The 26364-nt window shown below is 43.6% G+C and overlaps 3 protein-coding genes across 3 annotated transcripts; 1 reads left to right on the top strand and 2 right to left on the bottom strand.

The window, feature by feature from the left end:
• Positions 1–2782: 2782 nt before the first annotated feature.
• LOC114584182 (extracellular calcium-sensing receptor-like) lies at positions 2783–10746 on the top strand. Its single transcript, XM_028705783.2, has 5 exons — positions 2783–2842; positions 4969–5790; positions 7353–7574; positions 8367–8490; positions 9815–10746. Exons 1-5 carry the CDS (start codon positions 2783–2785, stop codon positions 10744–10746), a joined length of 2160 nt encoding a protein of 719 aa, XP_028561616.2.
• A 2269-nt stretch (positions 10747–13015) lies between these two features.
• OR6Q1 (olfactory receptor family 6 subfamily Q member 1) lies at positions 13016–13966 on the bottom strand. Its single transcript, XM_028705797.2, has one exon. It carries the CDS (start codon positions 13964–13966, stop codon positions 13016–13018), a length of 951 nt encoding a protein of 316 aa, XP_028561630.1.
• A 2689-nt stretch (positions 13967–16655) lies between these two features.
• On the bottom strand, positions 16656–24369 carry LOC114585170 (olfactory receptor 11L1-like). Its single transcript, XM_028707545.2, has one exon. The coding sequence runs from the start codon at positions 20250–20252 to the stop codon at positions 19104–19106; it is 1149 nt and encodes a 382-aa protein (XP_028563378.2). The 5' UTR covers positions 20253–24369; the 3' UTR covers positions 16656–19103.
• Positions 24370–26364: the final 1995 nt, after the last annotated feature.

The raw sequence follows: 26364 nt of genomic DNA on the forward strand, positions 1-26364 counted from the left end.
CTATGTCCCTCTGCAAACCACTGTTCCCTGACAGTCTCTCTCTCTCTTCCCCATGTGCCCCCAAACCAGTCCATTATTACTATCCTAGTGCTAAAGATATACTCCAATGCTAAAGAGATATTTAAATTAATACATTTTATAATTTGATGGTGTGGTAAGAATTTACTTCTACACCACTTTGTTCTTACCTAGGTGAGGGAATGCCTTTAAATAAGACACAGAACCAAGAGAATAGCAACAATCTCAGCATCCTGGAGGAACCTGGTTTACCAGAGCTATTGCAGAAGGACACCCTTGCCAATCAGCCACTCAGCTGCTAGTTAGAAGGACGAGTTAGTTGTTGTTTCCTTTTCAGATCCCGATGGCCGTCTGTGATTATTATAAAACACAACCAGGTATAAATAGCAGCCCTGTACCTGCATTGCTTGGGAATTCTAGGAAGAAAAAAAATTAGTGCAGATCTGCCATCTTGATTTTTTTTTTTAAAAGGCACCCAGTTGTATCCAAGCATAAGCAAAAGCCTGCTCTTTAATCTCATGAACTGTGAAACAAAATTTTGTTAAAATCACTGCAGTTTTTAAAGGTGCGGTCTGCCATCTTGATTCAAAATGGCGCCCAGTTGTATCCAAACCTGCTCCTTGATCTCAGGAACCATCATGCAAAAGTTGTCTTAAGAGTTGATATCTTAAGAGGTATTCAAATACAGAGCAAACAAACAGTTTTCCAAATATATAGTAGATAGAGGAAGTTTGACTCAAAGTTATAATTAGTTTAGGAGGGGGATATATAGACATATAATTAGTTCAATTATAGACTTTTCATTGATTATGCTATGCCCCAAAGAGGTAAGTCTGATGTTTTGGAAGAAGTTGCTTTCATAAAGAAGCACAGAAGAAATACAATATCCTGGAGACATATATGTACTATATGTCATGACTGTGTTCACCGCACACTTTGAACACAGGAAGCAAGGGTAATGTACCAAGAAGGACACACGTAGCGCAACAAAGAAGTTAACTGAATTCACTATCCAGAGACTGGGTAGTTCCTCTCTGTGTGCCTTCTTGTGGAAAGCTCAGCTATTATCTTCAAGGAAGGCCAGTGCACTCAGCTTTTATGAAGCTTCTCAATGGACCGATGATCAACAACTGAGAGGATTTGCTCACCTTGTGTAGCATTTCAAGGGGAGCACAGACCTGACCTCCGTGTGGAACACTTTCTCCCAGTGCTGATCCTCTACACTGCCATCCACTGGAAAATGAATACCATAGGCTTCCTTGCACTCGCTTTTCCTGTTCTGCTGTGGGAAGCTTCTTCAGTAAACAACAAATGGCTTAAAGGCCACCCTCAGATGTCTGCTGCCATGCCAGATTTCTCAGTTCAAGGAGATGTGGTAATTGGGGTAGTCTCCCCTGTCCATGCAAGTGTGCACTCCACAATAACACATCTCAAAAGTCTGCCACAGGCAGCTAGCTGCAAGGGGTAAGTCTCACTTCCAATACATTTCTTAAGATGGAGGAAATTAATGGATAGAAAGAAGAATTAATGGAAGAAAAACCTGTGGCTGTCACAAAAAGTAAAGGAAACACTGTCTGCTTCTACTGCCAGAAAGACTAATGCTGCAATCCAATGCACGCTTGTCTGAGAGCAGTTCCCATTGAATTCAGTGGGTCTTACTTCTGAGTAAACATTAATCAGGTTATGCTGTAAGATTACATTTATGCCTCAGTCTAAGAATGGGATGGGGAACTTCTTGTTGGACTACAACTCCCATCATCCCTGTCCCTGACGATTGGCTATGCTGACGGGGGGTGATGGTATTTGGAGTCTAACAACATATGAAGGGCCAGAGACCACTTTAGTGCTCTAAGGTGACCTTTGTAGGAGCTATCCCATTTTATCTTCAAAGCAGCTCTGTGAAGGTTTAGGCTGAGGGGCTCATCCAGACTGCCTTTTGGGTTGCATTGCCATTTGTGGTAGTGTGGGTTTTTCTGGAGAAAGCACGGGGACGAAACAAAGAAAAACAAGGCTCAGTTATGGAGCTTTAAAGTTCGGACCTGTGCCTAGAAATGCAGCACAAAAAAGATGTCTGGATGAGCCTTGTGACTGGCCCAAGTCACAGATGATCTGGGAGTAAAATGAAGGCCACTTTGTCAAAGTCCAACACTCTGTCCAATGCACTCGACACTCTCCACACACGTCATTATGCTGGCTATCATTAACCTTGGAGCTCAAATCAAGGTTCTAGAAAGTGACTTTTTGTGCTCCCTTTCTTCAGCTTGGACGGGAGTCTCAGAGCAGGAGCATTATAACTGCACACTGCACACATGAGTAAGCTCACCCATGCCTTCTCTCAAACATTTTCTCCTTTGAAAGGGAGAAAGTCACAAGTTTACTAGGATCAAATCCATGCTAGACCTCTAGAAGGAGGTTGCATTGAAGAATAATTCTTGTGCTTAAATGACCATTTCTTCTGTGGGGGGCGGGGTGGATCTTCTGATAAACATCTGCTCAGACAAATACCAACTGTGCTCAAAACTTCCTTTTCAGATTCCGCATTCGGTTTTTCCAGCACACTCTGGCCATTCTCTTTGCCCTTTCAGAAGCAAATAAGGACCCCGTCTTAGTACAGAATATCACCCTGGGCCTCCAGCTTTATGACTCATGCATCTCACCAGCCAAAGCACTGAAAGGTGCCCTTTCTTTTTTATCAGGCCCACAAGAACTGGTGCCTAACTTCAGCTGCAGCTCTCGGCCTTTGCTTCTCGGTATCATTGGCGCAATGACTTCCCCAGAGTCAGAGCCCATAGCACAAGTGCTTTCCCTCTACAGAGTCCCTCAGGTAAGCAGTGTACCTAGGAAGATCAATTATATATCCTGCTAGATGGTCTCAGTTTACAAAAAGTAATCAAATGGGTTTGACAGGGTAATTGTAAGAATTGCTGTAGACATATACACATGCACACACATTTGTGTGCTTTCATTCTTTCTCTACAGCTGGAATGTGTTAATTTAGCAGAACGTTTTGTTTGTGTGATGGATAGAGACCTTGGACTTTCTTATCAAAATCTTCTTCCAACTTAAAAATGAAATCTCCATCTCTCATTCAAAGAACTGGGAAAGTGTCCTTGCTAACTAATTTCATCATACCCTGGGTGCTAAATATAAGGAACATTTCGTCAGTACTGTCTATGGCACAGGTGGAGTCTGCTGAGCTGCTCAGGGTGCTCCAGCTCTTAATTCCAAGCTCTCTGAACATCTCCATGCTCTGGTCAGCACAGAGAGAGAGAGAGAGAAAAGATACTGGCAACTCACATAATTGAACAGAGAATGTAAATAAAGCAACTCAGTGCTGCAGGAATTACCGGATGAATGGAAACAGAAGACAGATTTCAGCTGGCTAGCCTTGGCTTCTGTATTATTGTGCTTCCTGGTAATGTAGGGATGCAGATGACAGATTTTTAAGAAGTTTGTTAGGTGTACCATGCTGCAATCTATATACCTGCCTGCCTGTAATGTCAGTCAACATAATATTGTTACGTGATGCTGTCCTAGTATAGCTGTTGACATGTTTCATCCTAAATGTGTGCAGCGCAGATCTATTAATATTTACTCAAAAGGCTCACAGAATTCAAGGGGAGCTCCTTCCTCAGTAGTTGTGCTTAGGAGTGCAACATAACAGTTTACCGTAATCCTTTGACTTATTTTGCTAGCATCTAACATCCCCAACCTATTTTTCCTCTATCTTCATCAAGTTCTACTCCATCTTTGCAATCACTATACAATATTTATTCTTCCTTTTACATCTCTCCTACTCATCTTCCTTCAATTTTCTTTTTCACCCTCTTCATTCTCCTGGAACTTAATAATCTTGTACAAACCCCATCTTCCCTCAGGCTTTTCCCATACCCATCTATTTTAACATGTTATTAATGTCATTACATTCCCTTTGACTTTACATTACATGCAAACACAGATAACAGAGCACAGGCAGGAGGGGAAAAAGTAGTGGGCAGCAGCGGCGTAGCGTGGGTTGTCAGCACCCGGGGCAAGGCAAGTAATTTCCGCCCCCTAACCCGTGGATTTGCGCCCCCTAACCTGTGGATTTGCGCCCCCTAACCCGTGGATTTGCCCTAACCCTAGATGTTGCGCCCGGTGCGGCCGGCCCCCCCTGCACCCCCCACGCTATGCCACTGGTGGGCAGAAAAATGATTTAAAATATTCTCTCTCTCTCTCTCTCTCTCTCTCTCACACTCACACACACACACACATACACACACACACACTTTCCTGCTCCAAAATAATTTTCCTAAAGAACAAAAAGAAAAGGGAGAAGGCTTGGTGGATTCCATTGCATATCTCTCTGTGTGTAATGTGTAGTTCAGCTCTGATATTTGCACTGCACACTTTTAAAAAACTGCTGGGAAGTTTCCTTTTTCATAAGTGCTACTTTTTCTTCATCATACCTTCTTTTGACTTGGTGCCTTATATTCTGTTTTGCCTTTCTAACTCTGTAGCCTCTACTTTTCTCAGCCATCGTATCTCCTTTGAGCAAGGACAGCGCCCATTTGCTCCATGAGCCATATTTACCTACTGTAGTCACTTAGCAACACAGGAATCTGCCTTATATTGTGTCAGACCATTGGTCCATATAGCTCAGTATTGTCAACAATGACTGGAGTTGCCTGGAATTAAAAGTGGGACCTTCTGCAGGCAAAGCAGCTGCTCTACCGCTGAGCTGCATGGAAACATTATTCATTTTATTATTGAGAATGATGGTGATGTTCAACTACTGTGTATCTCCTTTCCTTGAGCATTCTTTAAAAATGCTGTTATGAAAAGGATGCTTTATTAAAAATCCATGACAGAATGGCAAGTCAGGACAGATAAGTCTGAAGAGAGCAGGCAATAAGGAATAAGGTACAAAATACTGAAAGAGAATCCATGATTCCCTCTTTTATCCCTCAGATCAGCCATGGTTCTCAAGATCCCAAGTTTTCTGACCACTTCCGTTTCCCATCATTCCTTCGCACCGTGCCTTCCAGCAGCCACCAGCCCTCTATGCTCTGCCAGCTTCTGCAGCACTTCAACTGGACATGGGTGGGGGTGGTGAGTTTTGGCAGCGATGCTGCTCAGATGGAGACCGTTTTGAAGAAGGAATTGGGCCAGAAGGGGGGCTGCCTTGCCCTGTCCAAAATAATCCATGACCCCTATTCCCGGCTGGAGATGAGTGCAGCTGCTAGGGACATTGGGAACTCACTAGCAAGTGTTTTCGTGTGCCACTGCTACAACATCCACTTCCAGCTGCTTGCCGGGGCTCTACAAGCACAAAATGTTACCGGTAAGACGTGGATCTTGACAACGAGCCTTGCTGTGATCCCAGAGATGTTCACCAAGGAGGCGTTACAGCTCCTGAATGGGAGCCTGGATCTGAGGATTCATTCGGATAAAATATCAGGTTTCGATCATTTCCTGACCACGCTTAGCCCTGCTGCTTATCCCAACAGCCATTTGGTGAAAGTGCTCTGGCAAAATCTGTTTGACTGTGTTTGGCCAGGTTTAGAAAAAACCGATGGAAAAAACACACCCCGACTCTGCACTGGGGTAGAGCAGGTGGGTGCCAGCCACTTGCTCCTCTTCAATCTAGAGAACTGGGCTGCCACATATCAGGCCTATCTTGCAGCGAGGGCCTTCATCACAGCCTACCACAACATGATCTCCTGCATATGTGACAAAGGGCCCTTCACCCAGGGAAGGTGTGCCACAACGAAGCATTTCCAGCCATGGCAAGTGAGTCAATTGTTCCTCTCCTTGTCTAGACTCAGTTTCTGCTTGTGTAGAGTTAAGCAGAACTGGGTTCTAGGTTGGAAGAACTTTAGAAGTCTTAAATGTCCTAAAAGTTACAAGAAAACATTGCTAGCAAGGAGCAATATTCTTGGCAGAGTCAGGGCCAGAGAGAGGACATGGGGCAAGAACTCAAACCAAGCATGCCTCCCCCACCCACCATGCCCACTTAGTGGAAATGTGCAAACACACGCACACTGGGGTCAGCTATAATACAACCAGAGAGAAAACAAGTCCATCTATCCATTCCACTTGTCTCAGTTAGATATCTTCCTATCCAGTCTGCACCACTTAATACAGCTCAGGACTGGGATCTTCAATATGGATGAGTGCAACATATGCCCAGATCTTAAGGTGGCTTCGGGTTGGGCCATTTGACTTTTCCATGTTGCACCAATAAATCTCATATTGAGGGATCAGGAAGCAGAAGCGAGAAAGAACTCCAAGGCCACTGGTTCTTATTGAGTGACTTGGGTAAACCAAGCAACTTCCAGACATGTAGAAGTTACATGTGCTTCAATCTGTTTTTAGTCCACTGTTGATTTTAATTAGTTTTGAATGTTTTTAAAATACCTGTTTTTGACTGTCTTTTATTAATAATTTTTCCCCTTTTATTGTGTAAACTGCTTTGATGCTCTATTACAATCAAGTAGGGTATAACTGTTGTTAAATAAATAAATGGTAAGCCACACCTGATTGATACTAGAGTTGTGTGAAAATGAAATCCTCCAGCCTGTTTATCAGTTTCTAGAGCTCTCCATATCCCCTGCCCACCACCTGACCTGGGTTGACTTGGGGAACATCCAATCAGGATTCAGCTTCAAATAGTTAGGGTCTTCAGAAACCTATATGGTAGGAAGCAGGGAGAAGGAAGGAGATGCTGTGTCTCCTTCTCCTCCTCTGGACCACACTGCAGAAAACAGGAGACTTTAGCTCTTCTGGGTGCTACTTTGCCAATGTAACCTGCAGGGAAGACCCCTTCAGCCAGCAGGATTGCACTCTTGGTGGGTGCCTCCTGCAATACCATTGTTCCAAAATGGGTGGAAGTTTGAAATGTTTTGGTCCAACGTATTGACTCAGCACCTGAATTCCAAAGGTAAACCAAAACAGGTGCCTGCATCTTGGGAATTATCATGTCAAATTTGGCAACAATATCTCAAGAGGTGTTCAGATGAACAGAAAACAGATGGGCAGAAAGACAAACCACTTTCTAAAATATATAGTAGGATAAAAAGCATGTACCGGTAATGCTTTCCCTGTAGGAAAACACATTTCTGTTGGTTCCCTGATGCCTGTTCCTGTCAAGACTATTTAATGTTTCGTGTTTTACTATGTTTTTATATGTGCTGTGAGCCGCCCAGAGTGGCTGGGGCAGAGTATAAATAATAAAATTATTATTATTCTCATCATCATCATCTGAATTAATCAGGTTATATAAGCAAACACACACACACACAATCAGTTTCATATAGAAACAGCCACTTCTTCCCTTTCTCCTGATATTCTAGGTCCATCATTACCTAAAGGATATCAACTTTACCACTTCATCAGATGAGATTTTTTTCAAGAACGGCGAGATTCCGGCTACATTTGATATTATGAACTTGCAGATTTTGTCCAATGGCTCTTACAGGGCTGTAAAAGTTGGAGTTCTTCGTTCCAGACCTCAGCTGAGGAAAGAGCTTCTGATTCATGACAATGCCATTAGGTGGGCAGGGGGCCTTGCTCAGGTAAGTTCCTTACTTGTATTGAGCCTATCCCTATCTCCCTTCTCTAATGAGGTAACATCAGGCCTAGAAATTATGGGGCAAACAAAAGCATTTCTGCTTACTAGGCAGACTGTTCTCCCTTCTCCACCCTAGTTGTTCTGTTTGAGGGGGTTCTCTTTGTAGGATGGGTTTTAATGTGCAGGAAAGGGTATGTTAATTGCAATTTATCCCTCCAGGCTCCTACACAGGTTGATCAGAGTTTTAAAATCCCACCCTTGCCAACAAAAAATTAAAGCTTAGAACTTAGGCTGCAAAACCTTGTTTGGAGCAAGTCCAGCTTCAAAGCAAAGGCATCCCCCTTCTTACCCCACTTAATAAATAATAAGGCAGCAACTTGGGAAATAAGTTTTAAAATATGATTTACTTACTTTATAATCATGCATTGGTTGACACTTGATAAGGTTTGATTTATTACTATGTTGATTGACTGAGTGATTGAATCTAATGGCAAAGTGGCTGAGAAGGCTGGAGGCAGGCTGCTTTATATTCCCAAAGAGCAGACCCAAGTGAAGCCTACAGGCTGAGTTGGTTCTGCCTCCTGTAAATGGTCTTTCCCTGTAGCCTGCCTACGATAGGCCAATTTGTGGGCATGCTTGAATCCATAGCTCTAGCCAGTGATGAAGGCTTGCTGACCTCCCCTGCCAGCCAGGAACTGACCCATCATTTGATCTCGTCGTGTGAGACAGTGTCAGTCCCGCAATGTCACTGCACCTGGGGAAGGTAAGCAGTCTTCCATTTCCTTTTTCCTCCTAGGTGCCTCGTTCAATCTGTTCAGAAAGCTGCCTGCCTGGATATAGGAAGCTGCCCTTGCAGGGGAAGCCACACTGCTGCTACAGCTGTCTGCAGTGCCCCCATGGTCAGTTTGCCAGTGGGACAGGTAAACACCACTTTAACAGACATTGGGTTTTCAGGGGCTGATGATTACCACTGGGCGGGTAGCCTCCCCAGCCACATCCCCACCCCCAGTATCCAAGACAGTAACAAGATGCATCCATTAGAGGTCACACTCTGGACAGCAGTGGTAGAAAGGACCATTTCTTATATATGGGACAATGTCCTATATCAGGCCCAGGCCCACGAGAAGGCTTCTGATGCAGGGGCAGGAACATGTAGCCTTCTTGATATTCTGGGATGCCAACCTAACAAACCCAGCCAGTATAGCCAATTATCAGGAATTGTGGAAGTTGTAATCCAGCAAAATCTAGAGGATCACATGTTCCCTACCCCTTCTTTCAGACTGGCACAGAAGGCATCATTTTGCTCATGGTACTGTTTTTTATATCAAAGTCCCACAGTGACAAGACCAGCAAAAATGGCACATGGTGCAAGTTTCCTTTTGAGGGGGGCTGCTTTCTCCCCACTGGATTTCCACTAAAGCAATGGGTCTTACTGCTTATAACAGATGTGGGGAACACTCCTGAATTGTTTCCAGCACCAGTTAAGCAGGGAGGCATGCAAGGGGATCGCAGAGATTGTGATTGTGTATGAGTGTGGGAAAGAATAGGGGCACAGGCTGTATATACATGAAAGTGTGTGTGCAGGCTGGGGAGGGGGAAGAGGCACACAAGCCCCACCCACAGCTAGATTCAGTCCTGCCCACACTGGCATGCAACCCTGACCCACTGCCACATGCAGCCAAAAATGTACCTTATAGGAAATGAAGGCTCCCTCACCAAGTCCTTCTGAGTGGCGGAGGCGGCAAATAACTAAATTACCAATGCAATCACTGTAGCCACTGCATGACTCTATGCCTAATATTATTGTGTGTGATTGCCATGCCCTCAAATTGGGGTGGGAGAACATGTGGCCCTCCAGATGTTACTGGGCAACAGCTTCCATTCACCTCAGTATGACCAGTAGCCAGTGGGTTGTAGCCAATCAGCATCAGGAGGGCCACAGACACTGGCGGAGGAAGAGGAGTGCGGGGGGAGTGCACCGCCCCCGGCAATGTGATCCTGGTGAGGTGCCATCGCAACTGCCCCCCCCCCGCCCGTGGTGGGTGCCACATCCCCACAGGCAGCGTGCCACGCCCCCGAGACGCATGCCAGCCCCGCCCCTGCCTGCTCTCCACCCCCTGGTGCCGGAGCATGAAGCGCCACCACTGGCCACAGATTCTCCGTCCCTGCCTTTAAAAGAAAACCTGCCTTATTTAATACACCAGAACAGTGAACACCCCTGTTCTGCATGCTCCTCCCTTCTAGACAGTGCCACCTGTTGGGAGTGCCTTCCAGGACAATGGCCCAATGAGCAGCAAGACAGATGCATCCCAACCATCGTTGACTTCTTGTCCTACACGGAAGCTTTGGGTGTGTTGCTGGCAACCTGCAGTTCCCTGTTCTTCTTGCTCTCGCTGTCAGTCTTGGGTATCTTCTTACAGCATCACAACACCCCAGTTGTCAAGGCCAACAACCGCAAACTCAGCTACCTCCTCTTGACCTCCCTGGCTATCTGCTTCCTCTGCCCTCTGATGTACCTTGGGCACCCATCCCAGCTCACTTGTTCCTTCCGCCAGGCTGCCTTTGGCCTGGTCTTTGCCATTTGCCTCTCTGCAACCCTGGCCAAGACGGTGACTGTGGTGATGGCCTTTGGAGCTTCTAAGCCTGGCAGCTGCCTCCAGAAGTGGGTGGGTTACAAGCTCCCTGGCACTATCACTCTGGGCTGCTCCCTTGTCCAAGCTGCTGTATGTGTCTGCTGGATAACGGTTTGCCCCCCGTTCCCATCACAGAACCCACTAGATGGGGGGCCTCTTGTGACCCTGGAGTGTGACAAAGGCTCAGTTGAGTTTTTCTACACCATGCTGGGGTACCTGGGCTTTCTAGCCACCATCAGCTTAGGGGTGGCCTTCCCAGCCCGCCGGCTGCCAACAGCTTTCAATGAGGCCCAGCACATTGCCATCAGCATGCTGGTCTTCACTTTCGTCTGGGTCTCCTTTGTGCCCTCCTATCTCAGTGCCACAGGGAAGTACACAGTGGCTGTGGAGATCTTCGCCATCCTGGCTTCTGGAGCTGGTTTGCTGGCTTGCCTCTTCTTCCCCAAATGCTACATCATTATCTTGCACCCTGAGAAGAATAACAGGGACCACCTTATGGGCAGACAACTTCCACGCAAAGGAGGCTTTGCTTATGCTCCATGAGCTACAAATGGACAGCATGTATATTTAGGAAAAGCGTTTCTGTCCCACTTTTCTGTTTATCTACACCAGGCCTGGGGAGCCAGAAAGAGCCCCTTGTAAAGAGCACAGCACCTAGAAGCACCGATGGTCAGCTGATCTCTGCTTCAGAAGCCCCTGTTGGCCCAGCCCAGCCATCTTTTTACCTGTCCACACTTGATGTCATGCATGACATCAGCTGTAGAGGCAAGTGAGCGTGTCTTGGCAAACAAATAGTGAGGGAGGACTTAGTGTTTAGGGAAACTTTTAATGTTTGACAAACTATTGTATTTTAATATTTTGTTGGAAGCCGCCCAGAGTGGCTGGAAAAACCCAGCCAGATGGGCAAGGTATAAATAAATTATTATTATTATTATTATTATTATTATTATTATTATTAGTGGGTCACATGGGAGGAAGGGCCTTGGTTCTCAGCCAGGTGGTTTCTCACTGGTGATCTACACCCAAGGCAGCTTACAATCAGGGCAGGATTTAGGTTTGATGAGGCCCTAAGCTACTGAAGGTAATGGAGCCCTTTATATGTCCAGCTGTCCTTTGTCAACAACAAATTGCTGCTGTTTTTTGTGTTGAATGTATGCTATATGGCAATTTATCGACCTAATAGGTATCTAAAGCCATTTGCACGTAACAAAATATGTATTTTATCAAAGTAATTGTTGAACTGAAATACAATTAAGAAGTATATTAATAGTGAAATACAATTAAGAAGGAACATATCAATAGTGAAATAATTATTAAGCTCTTACGTAAAATGATTTTTATTCATAACAAACTGAATAATGCAAACACATTGGCATTTGGCAATAACAAAAGTTCCTTTAAAAATGAGCCAGTGATATTTTAGGGAGCAGGCTAGCAGGCGGGGCCCATTACTTACATCATAGGAGCCTCCACAACACAAAACACTGTTGCTGTATGTAGGTTTTATTCCATTTGTTTTTTCTTATATTTTGCAAATGTACATCCAGGTGTTTTTTTCTTTAATTTTTTGGGGGGACCCAAGAGAATGGGGCCCTAAGCTATAGGTTTAGCTTATACGTAAATCTGGCACTGCTTGCAACATCAACAATTAAACTACAAACAATGAGCATACTAAAAATTAAAGGGGACATTCAATTAAATGAGTCCTGTCAACAAAAGCCCTGCACAAAGACTTCTGCTTATGCAACAGGGCTTTCTCTTCTCTCCTCCCTCTGCACCCCTTGAAATTGGCTGGGAGTGGGTCCAAGATAACCCCAGAACAACACACAGTGGGAGGAGAGAGGGGGCCATTGAATCAGGCAAGCAGAAATGGAAAGAAGGGAAGAGGAGTGCAATGTTGAATTCCACTCTAAGCAGTTAATAGTGGCAGGGACAGCAGCACATAAATGCACAAATATCTTAGGGGGAAAGAATGGAGTTCCCATCTTCTTTGGGCTGTTTCCACTCCTTTTTGAGCAGGGTTCATGTGGAAAGGAGCAGAACTCCTTCCACCAATACCCAATATAATAAAAGTGTTTTCACAGGGACTTGCTTACCTTGCCCCGTGCTGAAAGGAAGGAAATGCTGCCATGTACATAGATATATTCTTGTTAAACTTACATTGTATTAATGTTTAAATGTTCAAACTGAAAACCAGATCTAGTCAGTAAGATGTAGGGATAATAAAGGTGTGTTGTCAGCGGTTTCACAGATACATGCCTTTCTCTGGGAAGGGATTTACTTATTTAGATTTCTAGGACCATTATATCACTCCTCAGAGCAAGCAGCAATGGAGCTCAAGTGACAGAGAAGAATGTGATGTTGTGTTGATAGGAGTTCAGTACAGCTATTTTTGTTTAATCAGTTGCAATATCATTAGCTGTTATTTTGATACAGAGGTATGGATTTTTTAATTTTCTTTTTAATATTAGCTGTTACACATTTTCTTCAGAAAATAAAATGGGAGGGGGGGGGGATAAGTATGCCGTTAAATGTCTCCCTGCCCATAACTCTCATTTGGATCAGTTACCGTGCCAACAGAAATCTTGCACCAACAGCAATTCTGTAAGATAGTTTTCCATCTATAAAAATTCCAACCAAAGGTTAAAAGGTGACAGCTTACCTGTGATCCCTCAGCTAAGCTGGGACTGGAACAAGAAGAGTGGAGCAAAGAGAGCTATTAAGGATGGTTCTCGGGTAGATAGGATTGGCTTATGTTGCAAAATATCCCTCCAACCCTCAACCCCCCAGAAGAAATCAGGTTGTGTTCTTGTCAGGTTGCAAGCTGCTTTGTCTTGGAAATAACCCTGTATAAGGCCCCCTTCACCTCTGCATTCCGTAGGCTATAGATGAGGGGGTTGAGCACAGGGGTGACTATTGCATAAAATACTGACACCACCTTGTTGAGGTTGATCGATGAGGCCACCTTAGTACGTACATACATGAAGAAGAGTGTCCCATAGAAGATGGACACCACTGTCAGGTGGGCAGTACAGGTGGAAAAGGCACGGCGGCGCCCTCCGACGGAATGAATCTTCAGCACTGCGGAGATAATGCGGACATACGATACTACAATGACAACAGAGGAAACCAGGAGCACCATCAGCGAGACCAGGAAGTCAACCGTCTCCTTCAGGGAGACATCAGTGCATGAGAGGACAATGAGTGGAGAAGCATCACAGAAGAAGTGGTCTATAACATTGGGGCCGCAGAAAGTCAACTGGGACATGAAGTAGATGGGCAGTGCTGGGGTGAGGAACCCCACTAGCCACGAGCCAGCAGCCAGAAGCATGCAAGCATCTCGGCCTACCATCTCCTGGTAACGCAGAGGCACACAAATAGCCACATAGCGGTCATAGGCCATGGCTGCCAGCAAGAAGCACTCAGTGCTGCCCAAGAAGGTGAAGAGGTAAAGTTGGGCCAAGCAGGCAGAATAGGAGATAATTCTACCACCAGGAGATCCAAAGCTGGCCAGCATCTTGGGCACAGTGAGGGAGGTGTACCACATGTCCAGGCATGAAAGGTGGAGGAGGAAGAAATACATGGGGGTGTGCAAGCGCCTTTCTGTTGCCACCAGCAGGACCAGGATGGCATTTTCGGTCAGGGTCAGCAAATACATGACCAGGAAGAAGGCAAAAAGAGGCAGGCGCCCCTCGTTGATGCCTGTGAAGCCCACCAAGACAAACTCTTCCACAAGGGTCCAGTTCTCATGTTGAGGCTGCATCTAAGAGGACCGGCACAGCATTGTTAGGCTATTGTGCCCCAGGGATAAAAGCAGAAGGTTAATTCTAAACATTCAGATCTTGTGTAGATTTTATTTTTAAAATAAGGTATATTCTGTCTCTCTTTCACACACACGTCATTTATTTTTTTCTCAGTTTTTCTAAGTCCCCTTTGCACCAAGAAATGACCAAGGCAATGTGGCTAAAGAGCCAACGTGGATCAAGTATGTAGCACATGGAACAACCAACAGCTGCTAACCAGTCAACAGCCACTAGCCGTTATCCCTTTGTTCAACCTGCTGAGAATTGCAAGTGGAGAGGGCATTCAGCGCTGTTGTGCTCAGGCCTTCCTACAGGCTTCCCATAGGCATCTGGCTGACCGTTGTGAGAACCAAATGATGGACTAGATGGTCTTTTAGTCTGATCCAGCATGGCTCTCCATATGCTAAACAGAAGCTCTGCCACTGAGCTAATGTTAAGTCCTTGTGTTAACTCTGGGCCACTTGCAACAACCCTGTAGTAAGGATTACAACTAAGGGAACAATCCAAGTGATCTATGGATGCTTCTCTGAAAGCTTTTCTGCACAACAACGGTGGGGTCTTAGAAAATGGAGGTTCCTATTCTCACAAGGTTAAAGGGAATTATTCCTATAGACTTTAAATCATCCCTAAGAATGGGATGACTTCCAGACTGTCATTATTATGCAGGAGGAATTCAAGACATACTATAAATTTAGGTTTGGATTCAAGTTCTCTGTCATCCTAGCACAACAAAGAGGGTCATGCGCCTTCTAGGGTTCTGTTATGGCAGAAGTCAGTCATCTGATGGTTTATTTGTAGTACCTTTAGTGTAAAGTGAGATCCATTAACAGGATAATCCTATACATGTCTACTCAGGGTTGAAGTCAATGGGGCTCACTCCCAGGAAACCAGTTACAGGATTTAAGACAGAATCTTACTTTGTTTCCTGGGCTCACTTTGTAGCCATTAATGGTGTGCAGCTGGTATGGGGAAGCGGTGGACCCCCAAATGTTGTTGGACTCCAACTCCCATCATACCTGAGCATTGGTCGTGCTGGCTGAGGCTGATGGGGGATTGGAGTCCAATAGTGTTAGGAGGGTCACAGGCTCCCCACTCCTGGCATCAAGGAACTCTCCCCTAGCCAGAGCTCACAGATAACTTTTTCAAGTTACAATAGGAAAAAATGTCTAAATCTAAGGGCTGATTCATATGGAAACAAGTGGGGAACAGATGTGTGCTCCTCATCCCATGGGGCAAAACTGATCTAGATGCAATAATAATAATCAGAGAGCTGTATGGCCAGTGAGAGTGCATTTTGAGTTCAGAAAGTGCATTCCCCCCCTCCAAACACACACATATCCAAATCAGCTCTAAAGAAGGCTGGGTGGATGCTTTCTTTTCCAGCATGGACAACTCAGTCTGGCTCAAGCTAATACCGGTAACCCCAGAACACAGCATGAAAAAAGCATGTCAGGGTTTTGCTCTCAAAGGCAGCAGCTGATCTGGAATCATCTGAGAAGGCAACAAATGCTTATCAAACAAGCTTGATTGAAACACAATAGCTGTGAATGCACCATTGTTGCCTTGAGGTGGCTGAAGAGGGGAGGGGCAGGGTGGTTAGATTAAATGGATTGGTACCTTCCAACCCATAGGCTATATGATATTATCTTTTTTCTGCTTTTGATTGTCCACACCCTGAAAAAATTAACTCCAGCCCTTTGTCAATGTGACTGATGACAGGCATGTGTTTTTCCCTATACCCAAAGCATCAGTAACCCATAGGTTGTGAATATGACCTCATCAAGGTCAAGTACTTAATAAGGTTGACAGGTGTTTCAGGGGTGGGTGTACCTAAAAACTACGTGTTCTTATTAGCAGTAAAGTGTATGTATGAGATTTCAGTGGGATAGATGATATTTATTTTTCTCATGTTTAGCTGACTTTGAAGACTAGGAAGACGTACCCTTGGCTTTTTTCAATTCCTATCTAATGCAGAGTTTCAGGTGACCTTCTCCTAAGCATTTGGATGTTCCCCATACCCATTTTCGGGGGCAGTGTCCAGTGGCCAAGTGGAATAATTCAATGGTCTTCCATTTAGTGCCCACAACACACCCACCAGGTCTTAAAAACAAGAGTCCAGAAGAAGCTGGACCACAGACTTCATTCAGTGTGGCAGTTCTTTAAAAGTAGTTGCCCTAGACTAAGAGTACTCACCATCCATACTTCTAAAGACAAAGTTGTCCAGCTCTGTTTGCCTTTAAATTCTCCTTGTATAGTGAAGAGATACTGCTTGGGATGGTCTCTCCTCCTTAGATCATATCACTTCCTCACAGTCATGCTTGCTGGATTATTCTAAACCCCCAGGAAGATCTGCCCTCTAAAAATTACTCACAATATAGTTGCATGAACCTTCTTCTTACTGCAACACCGGGGAATGGACTCTCTAATGAGTAGCTAGGGAACACCAAGGCACATAAGTGAGGTGTGTGTGTGTGTGTGTGTGTGTGTGTGTGTGTGTGTGTGTTTGCAAAGTTCTGGTAATTTTTTTAAAAAAAATAAACATCTGCAGATGGAGCTCAAGGTACAAAGCAGCAGATGTGTATTGTAGAGAGCATGTCTTTTGTGCCCAGTCATTAGCACTATGCAGTGTTTTTCTTTTTTCTTCCAAATCCTTTATTATTTTATTCATATAATATACATTCCTTACAACAAACAACTCCAAAATAAACAGACAACTCCAAAATAACATATGTAGCAAAACCATAAGTCTCATGTTTTCATTTACACTGATCTCCTCTCCGATACCTTTACTTGATATTTCTTGCTGCTTGCTGCTTTTCTTATAGAATCTTTATAAAATTTAAATCTCTTAAATCCTATACCAATCTTTAACAATTTCAATTAATCCCTTCACCTCCCTCCCCCACAGCTCAGTTCTTCCCTCCACCTGTGTGCGATCTTCTTTACTCACTATTATTTTTGTTATTGTTGCGTTATTCACTTTATTTTCCATCCTTAATATATTATTATCCTATCTCCTTGTGCCTTTAAAACTTTTGCATATTAATTATTAAGCTCCAGCACTGACTTTTTTCATGTATTCCTTAACGCATTCCCACTCTTTATTAATTTTTTGATTAGAGTAGCCTCTAACTACTCTAACAAAATGTTAATTTTGTTAATGTTAATTTTGCCATCTCCGCAAATTCAAGAAATTTGGTTTTATCAGTGTTTTCCATTGCTCTACAGAAAGCTCCAAGCCTTTGACTCAAAAAGATGAGTGCATAGGAACCTGCCATTTACAGTCAGATCATTGGTCCACCCACCCCAGCATTGTCTACTTTGACCAGCAGTAACCCTTGAGGATTTCAGGCAGATCTCTCTCTCAGCCTGCTTTGGAAGAGCTTTGGAAGTGGGATATGCCAGGAATTGAATCTGGGATCCTTGTGCATGCACTGAGCTTTGGTCACTCAAATAAATTGTTCACTGTACGTTTGATAACTAGCAGCTGAATGTGTGAATGACTCAATCAAAAAGCAGCACACTAGGCAGAAGTCTGGGTATCATATCTACGGTGGCTGATTCACCCTTGCATGTCCCCATTTGATGCTAAAGTGAATGAATGTGGATTTGTGAACTGACCCAAAGCATGCTCCCAACTTCTTTTTAGCCTTTGATGGGGCTTCTCGTGGAAGCAAGTGAAGCCATATTCTACAATGGCAGGCAAAAACAAGCCATTCAGAGTCACTAACCAGTTTGATCTGGATGGACAATGCTTTCCAACCACAAGTGTGACAACAAAAATAAAGACCCTGAGCAGGGGCACAACCCAGTTAAAAGGGTCGTGGAGAAAGTTATGGGGTAAAGACTTCACTCTGGCAGCCATTAATTCACCTTATTGCCATCGGTTTAAAGAACATCACATTTCACCTCCATTACAGGAGCTAAGAAGGGAATGGAAATAGACATGGGGTCCCTGTGGTTGACCCAGGACTAAAGTGATCCCTGCATTGGGATTAGAAATAAAAATTCCAGCTTCCCCTTATAAAATATGGTGGCTACAAATGGCCATTTATCCTAGGTATGACATGTGTACCCCACTCTCACCAAGTGGGAAGCCAGTCCCTACAGCATCCAGGCTGGAGATGGGAAGGCCTGGGGGGAAACCGGAAAAATGGGGGGGGACCTGTACCCCCCCAATTTTTCCAGTTTTTTCCCAGGCCTTTCCATCTCTAATCCAGACACAATGTGAGAAAAATACTACCAGCAGTTGCACAATGTTTGCCAGATACTACAGAAAACCAGCTCATGACTGCAGTCATCCATAGCCACCTTGCAAGCTAAGTTCCATGATCAGCAGAAACAAGTGCTGCTTCTGGTGGAATTTACCACTTCAGGTGGCAGAGGATAGTATTGTATGGCTGAATATAAAGAAAATTCCAAAGAGTAGAAAATGGGCATGCCTGCAAGAAGACTATGATAGAACCCTTCTCCCTGATAAGGTGTGTGTATGTATGTGTTTGTGGTGGTGAGGCTATGCATGGGAGAACATTCAAATATGTGGTTTCTACATGCTGAAGTGCAAAGGCAACAGCAGCTGCTTCTCTTGAATGTGTATTTCAAATTTTCAGCTCTAATATTTTTCACTCAGTCATGCTCACCATCACTGCTAGTATTCTGTCCTAATAGTTGGACTGTTCTGCTTGAAGCTTTTATCATGTCCATGTGGAACACCTAGCAAATGTTGGCTAAGGGTTACTGTAATGTAAATATATCAGAAGATGACAGTTGAGTAGAAAAGAAATGTCCTGAACTTATGAAAGATCTCCCTAACCTGGCTTCAGTGCATGAGTTTTTTTATGTCTGTCACTGAAAGAATAATGGACCCCAGCAACAAAAGACCCCTGCAGACAAGTGCTCAGCACAAATTGTGTGTTGATAATATATTGCTTGTAATTATTTTTAGATGACTCTTTTGGGATGTCGCCATGTTTCTTTACAAAGACCTTGAAATGTAGTTTTAATATAAACTAAATGCATTTAACAAATACCTGTCTTGTTACAAAATTCTCAGTGCAAATTCACAGCAATGCACAAACAACTTGAGTATGCCGAGGTTCATGACAATACAATAAGGGCAGTTCTCTGTGTGTTCTTCAGACACGTGTTCTTTACTCGGCTGAGGACCTTTCCCAAGGCTTTTTTCACATCTTTGTTCCTGAGGGTATAGATGATGGGATTCAGCACTGGGGTGATGACAGTATAGAACACAGATACCACTTTTTCCAGTTCAGAAGTCTGACCGGAATGTGGACAGAGGTACATGAAGATGACAGTGCTGTAGAAGATGGTGACCACCGTGAGATGGCTGGCACATGTGGAAAAGGTCTTGTGCCTTCCAGAAGCAGATGGGAGATCCAAGATGGTAGAAACAATCAGGGCATAAGAAGTCAAAGTCAGGAGAAAGGACACAAGCACAATCACTGCAGAGACAAGAAAGACCATTGTGTCAGCCATGAAGGTGTCTCCAGTCGATAAGTTAATTAAGGGGCTCGTGTCACAGAAGAAGTGGTTGATCTGGTTGCTGCCATTGAAGGGGAGCTGGGAGATGAAGGCTATGGGCAAGAAGGGGGTCAGGAAGCCCCCCAGCCAGCAACTGCAGGCTAGGCAAGCACAGACAGAGCTGTTCATGAGCACAGGATACTGCAGTGGCTGGCAGATGGCTAAATACCTGTCATAGGCCATAATAGCCAAGAGGAAAAATTCTGTGGTACCAAGCGAGAAGAAGAAATACATCTGGGTGATGCAAGCCTGCAAGGAGATGGCTTGGGGGCCAGTGAGAAAGTCCCCCAGCAGCCGGGGAACTGTGACTGAGGTGTAGCACATCTCTAGGAATGAGAAATTGCTCAGGAAGAAGTACATGGGGACATGTAGAGCCACATCCATATTTGAGAGGAGAATGATCAAGGCATTGCCAAGGAGAATGAAGAGGTAGACTACCAAGAAACTGAAGAACAACAGGATCTGGAACTCCTGGAATCCAGAGAAGCCCAGTAGGATGAATTCAGGGGCTGAGGTGTTGTTCAGCATAGTCTTGGTGTTGCATGTACAGCCAGCATCAAAAACAGGAGGAGGGGGAGAGAAACAGACAAAGATGTGTTGGTGATAAAGACATACCAAATGGAAAATCCCAACATTTGCTGTTCTAATGACCAGATCAAGGACATCTGAGTCCACTTTCATTATCTTTGGTTTGAACAAAGCCATAATTCTGTCTCATGATGATACAAGTAAGTTTCAAGTTTCATTCATAGACATTTGCATATAATGAAGTCAACCCGATTTGGCTTTTTGGTCATTTAAGATGTGTAACGGACATTGTATATTTTTTCCAAAATCACAATTCACCATATTATTGACGTTTTTCCAAGGATGGATTAAGCCTGGTTGTAGTGACTCACAAAGTGGACAAGTGTTGAATCATTCACAAAATCTATTCAACAGCATTTTGAAACCACCAGGATATAGTTATGTGAATCACCTTCTGAGATTGGTTCAACAATTCAAAATCTTACTTTGGTGGAACCCAAGTTCCTAATAGGCACGACTCAATCAAGCCTCTATCTCCAACCTCTTAGTTGGAGTATTAGCATGGTAGCAGTGGAAGTTGCCTTATATTGAGTCAGACCATCTTTCCATCAAGCTCAGTTTTGTCTACACTGACTGGAAGTGGTTCTTCAGAGTTTCAGGAAGGATTATCTTGCAGCCCTACTTGGAGATACTGGGGAAAGAAACTCCTATTGCTCCTTGTTGAACAGAAATTATTCCTTCCCCAGTCTTGACATTTGATTTCAAGTTGAAAGACTTCACAGAGAGAACTTAACCTCCTGCCCCTCGTGTCTTGAAGAATCAAAGCATAAACAAAATATAAAAAGGTACCAAATTCTTTTCCGTGTATATAACATAAACTACATTGATAAAAGTATGAGACAAAACAAAACAATATTAATCAGAAAACTAAAAAGAAGATGGGACACCAGTTAAAAATCCATTGCAACTGCTCAATTATTTATTCATTTGTTTGTTTTTCCAATTTTATTTTTTCAGCTGTCCTTGGAAGGAGAAAGAAAATCCAACACCTGAGGAGAGTTTATGCTTTTGCTCCTAGGGACCCTTAATTATATTTTTCTTTAGCCTAAGAAAGACAGAAAAATATGAGGCTAAATAAATTTAAATATGGCATTAGTCAACAGAATTGTGTAAAAGACCCTGGGTGGAGTGTAAGAAAAATCTGGGACAGCACATACTTTTAAAACAATATATACTCTATAAAGAAAACCAGGAGGGATAACTCTGATAAGCAACAAATAGCGTAGTTGCCTTTTGTTCATGCCACACTATGGGCAACATTTAATGGGAATTAGTTCTTGTACAATCCATAAAAACTACAAATTAAGTTAATTAAGATTCACTTAATATTCAGATAGTTAAAAGTTGGAGTCGTCACTCATTTTCTTGGAGACTTTATTTGAGAGAGGACCATAGCTTGGTGACAGAGCACATGCTGTGCATGTAGAAGTCTAGGGCTCAATTCCTGACATCTGGGAACAACTCCTGCCTGAAACCCACTGCCAGTCAGCAAAAACAATATTGAGCTACATGAACTTATAATTTGATTCATTATAAAGGCAACTTCCTGTTTTGCTCAGCAAAGCACACTGCCACAACCCAAAGCAGAATCAAGCCCATTAAATAATATTTGTAGATGCGCTTAACTCTGTAAGATTGTGAACAGAAAAACAAATATTCCAGTGTCACACTCAGTGGGGATCTAAACACAATATGTAATTTTGTTAAAGGAATGCAAATAAGAAGGGGGATCAAATCATCTTAAAGATGGAACCCTCTACATTAATTTGGAAGTCAACCCAACTCCATCTTCTGTATTAATCCATGCTTGATTCAATGGCTAACCTTTCCAGAACAAATACAAGCAGATTCTTCTACTTTATACAGTGCACGCTTACACCATATTTTGTTCTGATCTTCTGAGTCAAAGAAAGAACATAAGCAGGGTGCCTGGAATGCCAAACTAAAGCAAAATTCAAATGATACAAACAAAAGCTGATAATAGCATTCTGCTGCTGAAGCACATTACACATGTGTTCCTAATACACATGCTTATTCCTATAGCATTTGTTTTCAGAAATTGTCTTTGGTTTTGTCAATTACCAGGAGTGGTATTGGGAGCTAACCAATTTCTGCAGGTAGATACAGGCTTGGGTAGCCATGGGAAAGGACAGAAAAATGTTAACTTCCCTGCCTTTCAGGCAACCGTTTTTGGGTGTCATGGAAGCAGCGTAAATTATTAGGCTTTTAATTTTTTGTCATTGTATTTTCACTCCCAGGAAAACCAGTCTTGGGTGCTATGTACACTTGACTTTACATGGGGGAAGTGTATGCATGTTTCTGCCTCCCACAGCAAAATGCCTTGAACAGGCTCTGATAAGAATGCAAGAAAACTAAGCTTGTGTGATGATCTCATAGCAAACTGGGATCAGAGAGGAGAGAATACCTACCTTAAATCACAGGGCCAATCTTGCAGTCACTGAGATGTAGCCTCTGTAGATATAAAGCACAAAACCCCTTCCTCTACTTACCAGCGGAGCTGACTTCAGGTCAAGGAATCAGTCAAAATGGTTTTTCTCCCGTTTTACTGCAGACAGTGTTTGCATGCAGAGAAGTATTCTGCTTACAGCCTCCATGAACCCGATCCTTAAGTAGAATCAGGATCTAGCTTGACACAAACTGGCCCACTCAGCTTTTCTTTTCTAACTGCTCAGAGCAGCAGTCACACGCTACAAATTACAACCACCAAGACCTGACTATGCATAGCTATGCCTTTGGCCATCTCAGCAGGCGAACTGAACAGGGGAGCTACTGGCTTTATATAAGCTCAGCTGGGGGCCAAGAGATTCACACTTTGCTCCTTATGGGTGAAAGATTCACAGCCCAATTATCCCTTGATGAGCTACTTGGAAAACAGATCAGGCGTTCAAGTATACAAAATTCTGGCGTAGAGAGACGTCACTTTATAAGGGCACCTGAGGCCTTTGAATCCTCTTGAGAGAGTGACATTTCTATAGAGACTGATCCAGATGATTGGCTGCTGCACCTACACAACTCTGGTATTCAACAGACAAACTGCAGCCCAGTGGGATCCCACTGTGGAAAGTGGTTCTCCTGCGGCAGCAGATGTCTGGCATGCAGGGAAGCCAGAAATTGGTGATCTTAAAATGCCTCACTAGGCCCACTGTCAATGCATTCATATGTATAATAAATGCAGGCTACATCAGCAAGATGAGCAATAGCTAGTTTAACTTCTTGGTTCCTGTTACAGTTTTTAGCATACCTTTGCCTTTTGGCCACTAGGTGGCAACCACATAAATATTACAAGACGATCTGCACACCTTCTCAGTCCTCCATAATCAGCCTGGGGTGACCCTAATGAAGAGGCTGGTCTTGCCTATCTTAAGGAAGACAAACCATCTGGGGCGAGGCCTTCTGTTATAGGCCTTGTGTGCAAGCTCCCCTGAAGGCTACAAACATGCAGGGAAATTCCTGTGGGGAGAATTAAATAGGTCTTAGAATTGTAGAAATGTAGAGTTGGAAAGAACCACGAAGGTCCTCTTATTCCACCCCCGTGCAATGCAGGGAGCTTTTGCCCAAGTTGGGCTCAAACTTAAGACCCTGAGATTAAGAGAGTCGTGCTCTACGGACTAAGCTATATGAATCCTTGTGCCCACATGTGTGGGTGAGCAACAAAAGAAACCAGCTGGGTACCTGGATTCAAAATGTGGGGCATTGTGCACTCTCTTACAGAGAGCGCGCCCAGGTAGCAGAGTTAAGCTGTAGTATAATGTTAGGAATATAGGTTGTTGCACCATTTTTATTCTGTTCAGCTGCACACAGCAGCTGGCCACGTTCTACTCCTCCTGCAATCAGCAGACTACACACTGCTGAGTAAGTTTAAAATACCTTACTTACAGATTCAAGGTCTTAATCATGCATTGTACCAAGCAGCAGCAAGGCTAATACAGGCATATAACACTCTTGGGTAGAAAGTACAGAATAGTGTTCCAGGCATGTGCTGTAAGTTTGGGAGCAAGCTTACACATGTCCATATTGTTGCATGATGGAGAGACGTCACTTCCTCCCTCTCCAGAAAAGAGGGGGTGTGACCTAGCTGAGTCTATTTAGCAATATAACTCTGTGGTCCTTTACCCCTTCATGCACTAACTAGCCCTATGCTTGCTAGTTGTATTTTTCTGCAATTTCCTACTCTTCCTGGGTGCTGAGTACCATGGCTGCCCTTCAACAGGATAGACAGTTGGTCCAGTCTCTTTCCACCCCATAACCCACCCACCCCACTCTATGCAGGAGGGCCCTTAGTGAAGTTATCTCCTTCCTATGCTCCTTTCCTCTTTCTACACAGTGATAAACTCCAGGACCTTGTTTACTGAAGAAACAAAAACTTAACAAGTCCCCCGAGTAATAATCTGGGTTCTGAGTAATAATCATCCAAGTAATCATCTGGAGAAATGCCCCCACCCCATTTTCAATTTTGAGATGTGGAAAGGGGGTAAATTGTCCTGTTTTCTCTCTTTCAGTGAATTGAAAGAAATTAAGACACAACCTCTGTAGTTTTATGCATGAGATTTTCTGATATAACAATACCACCACACTGTGGCCCGATGATGGAGATACGAAAGTCGTGGAAATGGAACAACAGAGTGAAGGAGGAATATGGCTCACTGACTTACACAGGGGAGCATACATTTCCAAAAAGAAAATGTTCCTATGTGAAAGGATATTGATATGAGAAAGTGGATGGCTCAAAGTTGGTTCTTCTTCTTTCTTTCTTTTTAAGGGGAAAAAGGGAAGGCAGGGATCTAGTTCTGCAATAAATATTCATCTTTTCACAGACTTATGAAAACAGTAACCATAAAGACCATAAAGCACTTTCTGAACTGCTTTGTGTATTTAAATAAGAGGGTAGATATTATTCCTTACAGGCACTATCCAATATAGAGGTTTTTATACTTTTAGTATTTGCTTTTTATATTGTTACACACATTAATCATCCATCCATGCATGCAGCAGTAATACAGGGGGGAAAACCATGTAACAAAAAACAATATGCATAGGAGTATTGTGCCAGAGGGTATATAATAAAAAGGGCCACAAGTTCATGATAAAACACAGGACGCAGGACAACTGTCAGATATTAAAATAATAGGTGCCTTGGTGATAAGTCCAGCCAAAATGTTCTGTAGGAATCCAGAGGTTTAACGAAACCTCCCCGACTAATCACATAATGCAAAAAAGGAGCCAAATTGTTGCAAAATTGTCACTCTTTGCTTCTCCTCTAAGAGCACAGTGGCTTTGTGTTAATTTTCCAGCTAGTGCCATGAACTACTGATGAAGAGAGGTATAAAAAAAATTTAAAATAAAAGAACCACATCTCCCCCCACCAGCACCTTACAATCAACTTGGTGAACAATTCCCAGTCCTGTGGCAGCTAGTAGAAAATGAATTATATCTTTGCATGACAGCCCAGATGTAGACTTTGAGCCCTGGGTCCAGGAAAAAAACACCTATCTGGTTTAAGAGCAGTGATGTCTTAAAAGATTCTTTGCCAGAAAACTTGTATCCTGGAACATGGCCACCACATATGAAACTCTTGTGCCCAAATGGTCACATTCACACCAACACAATAGATTCAAAGTGGTGTTTTATACTTGTTTTATTTGCTTTTTGGTAAGTCAATTTGAGTTTCAATTTTGTAAAAAAACAACTAATTGGGGCCAGCCCACCCATTAGGCAAGGTGAAGTGACCACCTGAGGCAACAGGATCCACCTGGGCAGCAGATCCCAATATTGATATTTCTTCCCCACTTGTTCCTGATCTTCCCTCACTCCTCCTTCCCTGGCAGGGAGGGGGGGGGGCACCATTTTGGGGCCTGCCTCAGGTGCCAAAATATTTTGGGCCAGCCCTGCAACTAATAAATATAATAAATAATAGGTGCTTCGTGTCACATCAATATGTACATACATGTATCACTGCAGCAGTGGTTTTTCTTTTCCAGGGCACTGCTTCGCACACAAATGTAATCATAATTAATACACTTTTGATGGTACTATTCCTGTAGAATCTGCAGTGAATGTTCTCTATGCTCCTGGGGCATTCCATCTGGATTTTCACATATTTGGTGGATCCCCTCCAGATACCTAAAAGGTTAGGACCTTTTAGATCTGCGGTGGAACTATTACTTCATTGAGAAAGAGGACATCCACCCAAGTATCATATTTAGAGCAG

This window comes from Podarcis muralis, chromosome 1 (assembly GCF_964188315.1).
Source record: "Podarcis muralis chromosome 1, rPodMur119.hap1.1, whole genome shotgun sequence".
Classification (NCBI taxonomy): Eukaryota; Metazoa; Chordata; class Lepidosauria; order Squamata; family Lacertidae; genus Podarcis; species Podarcis muralis.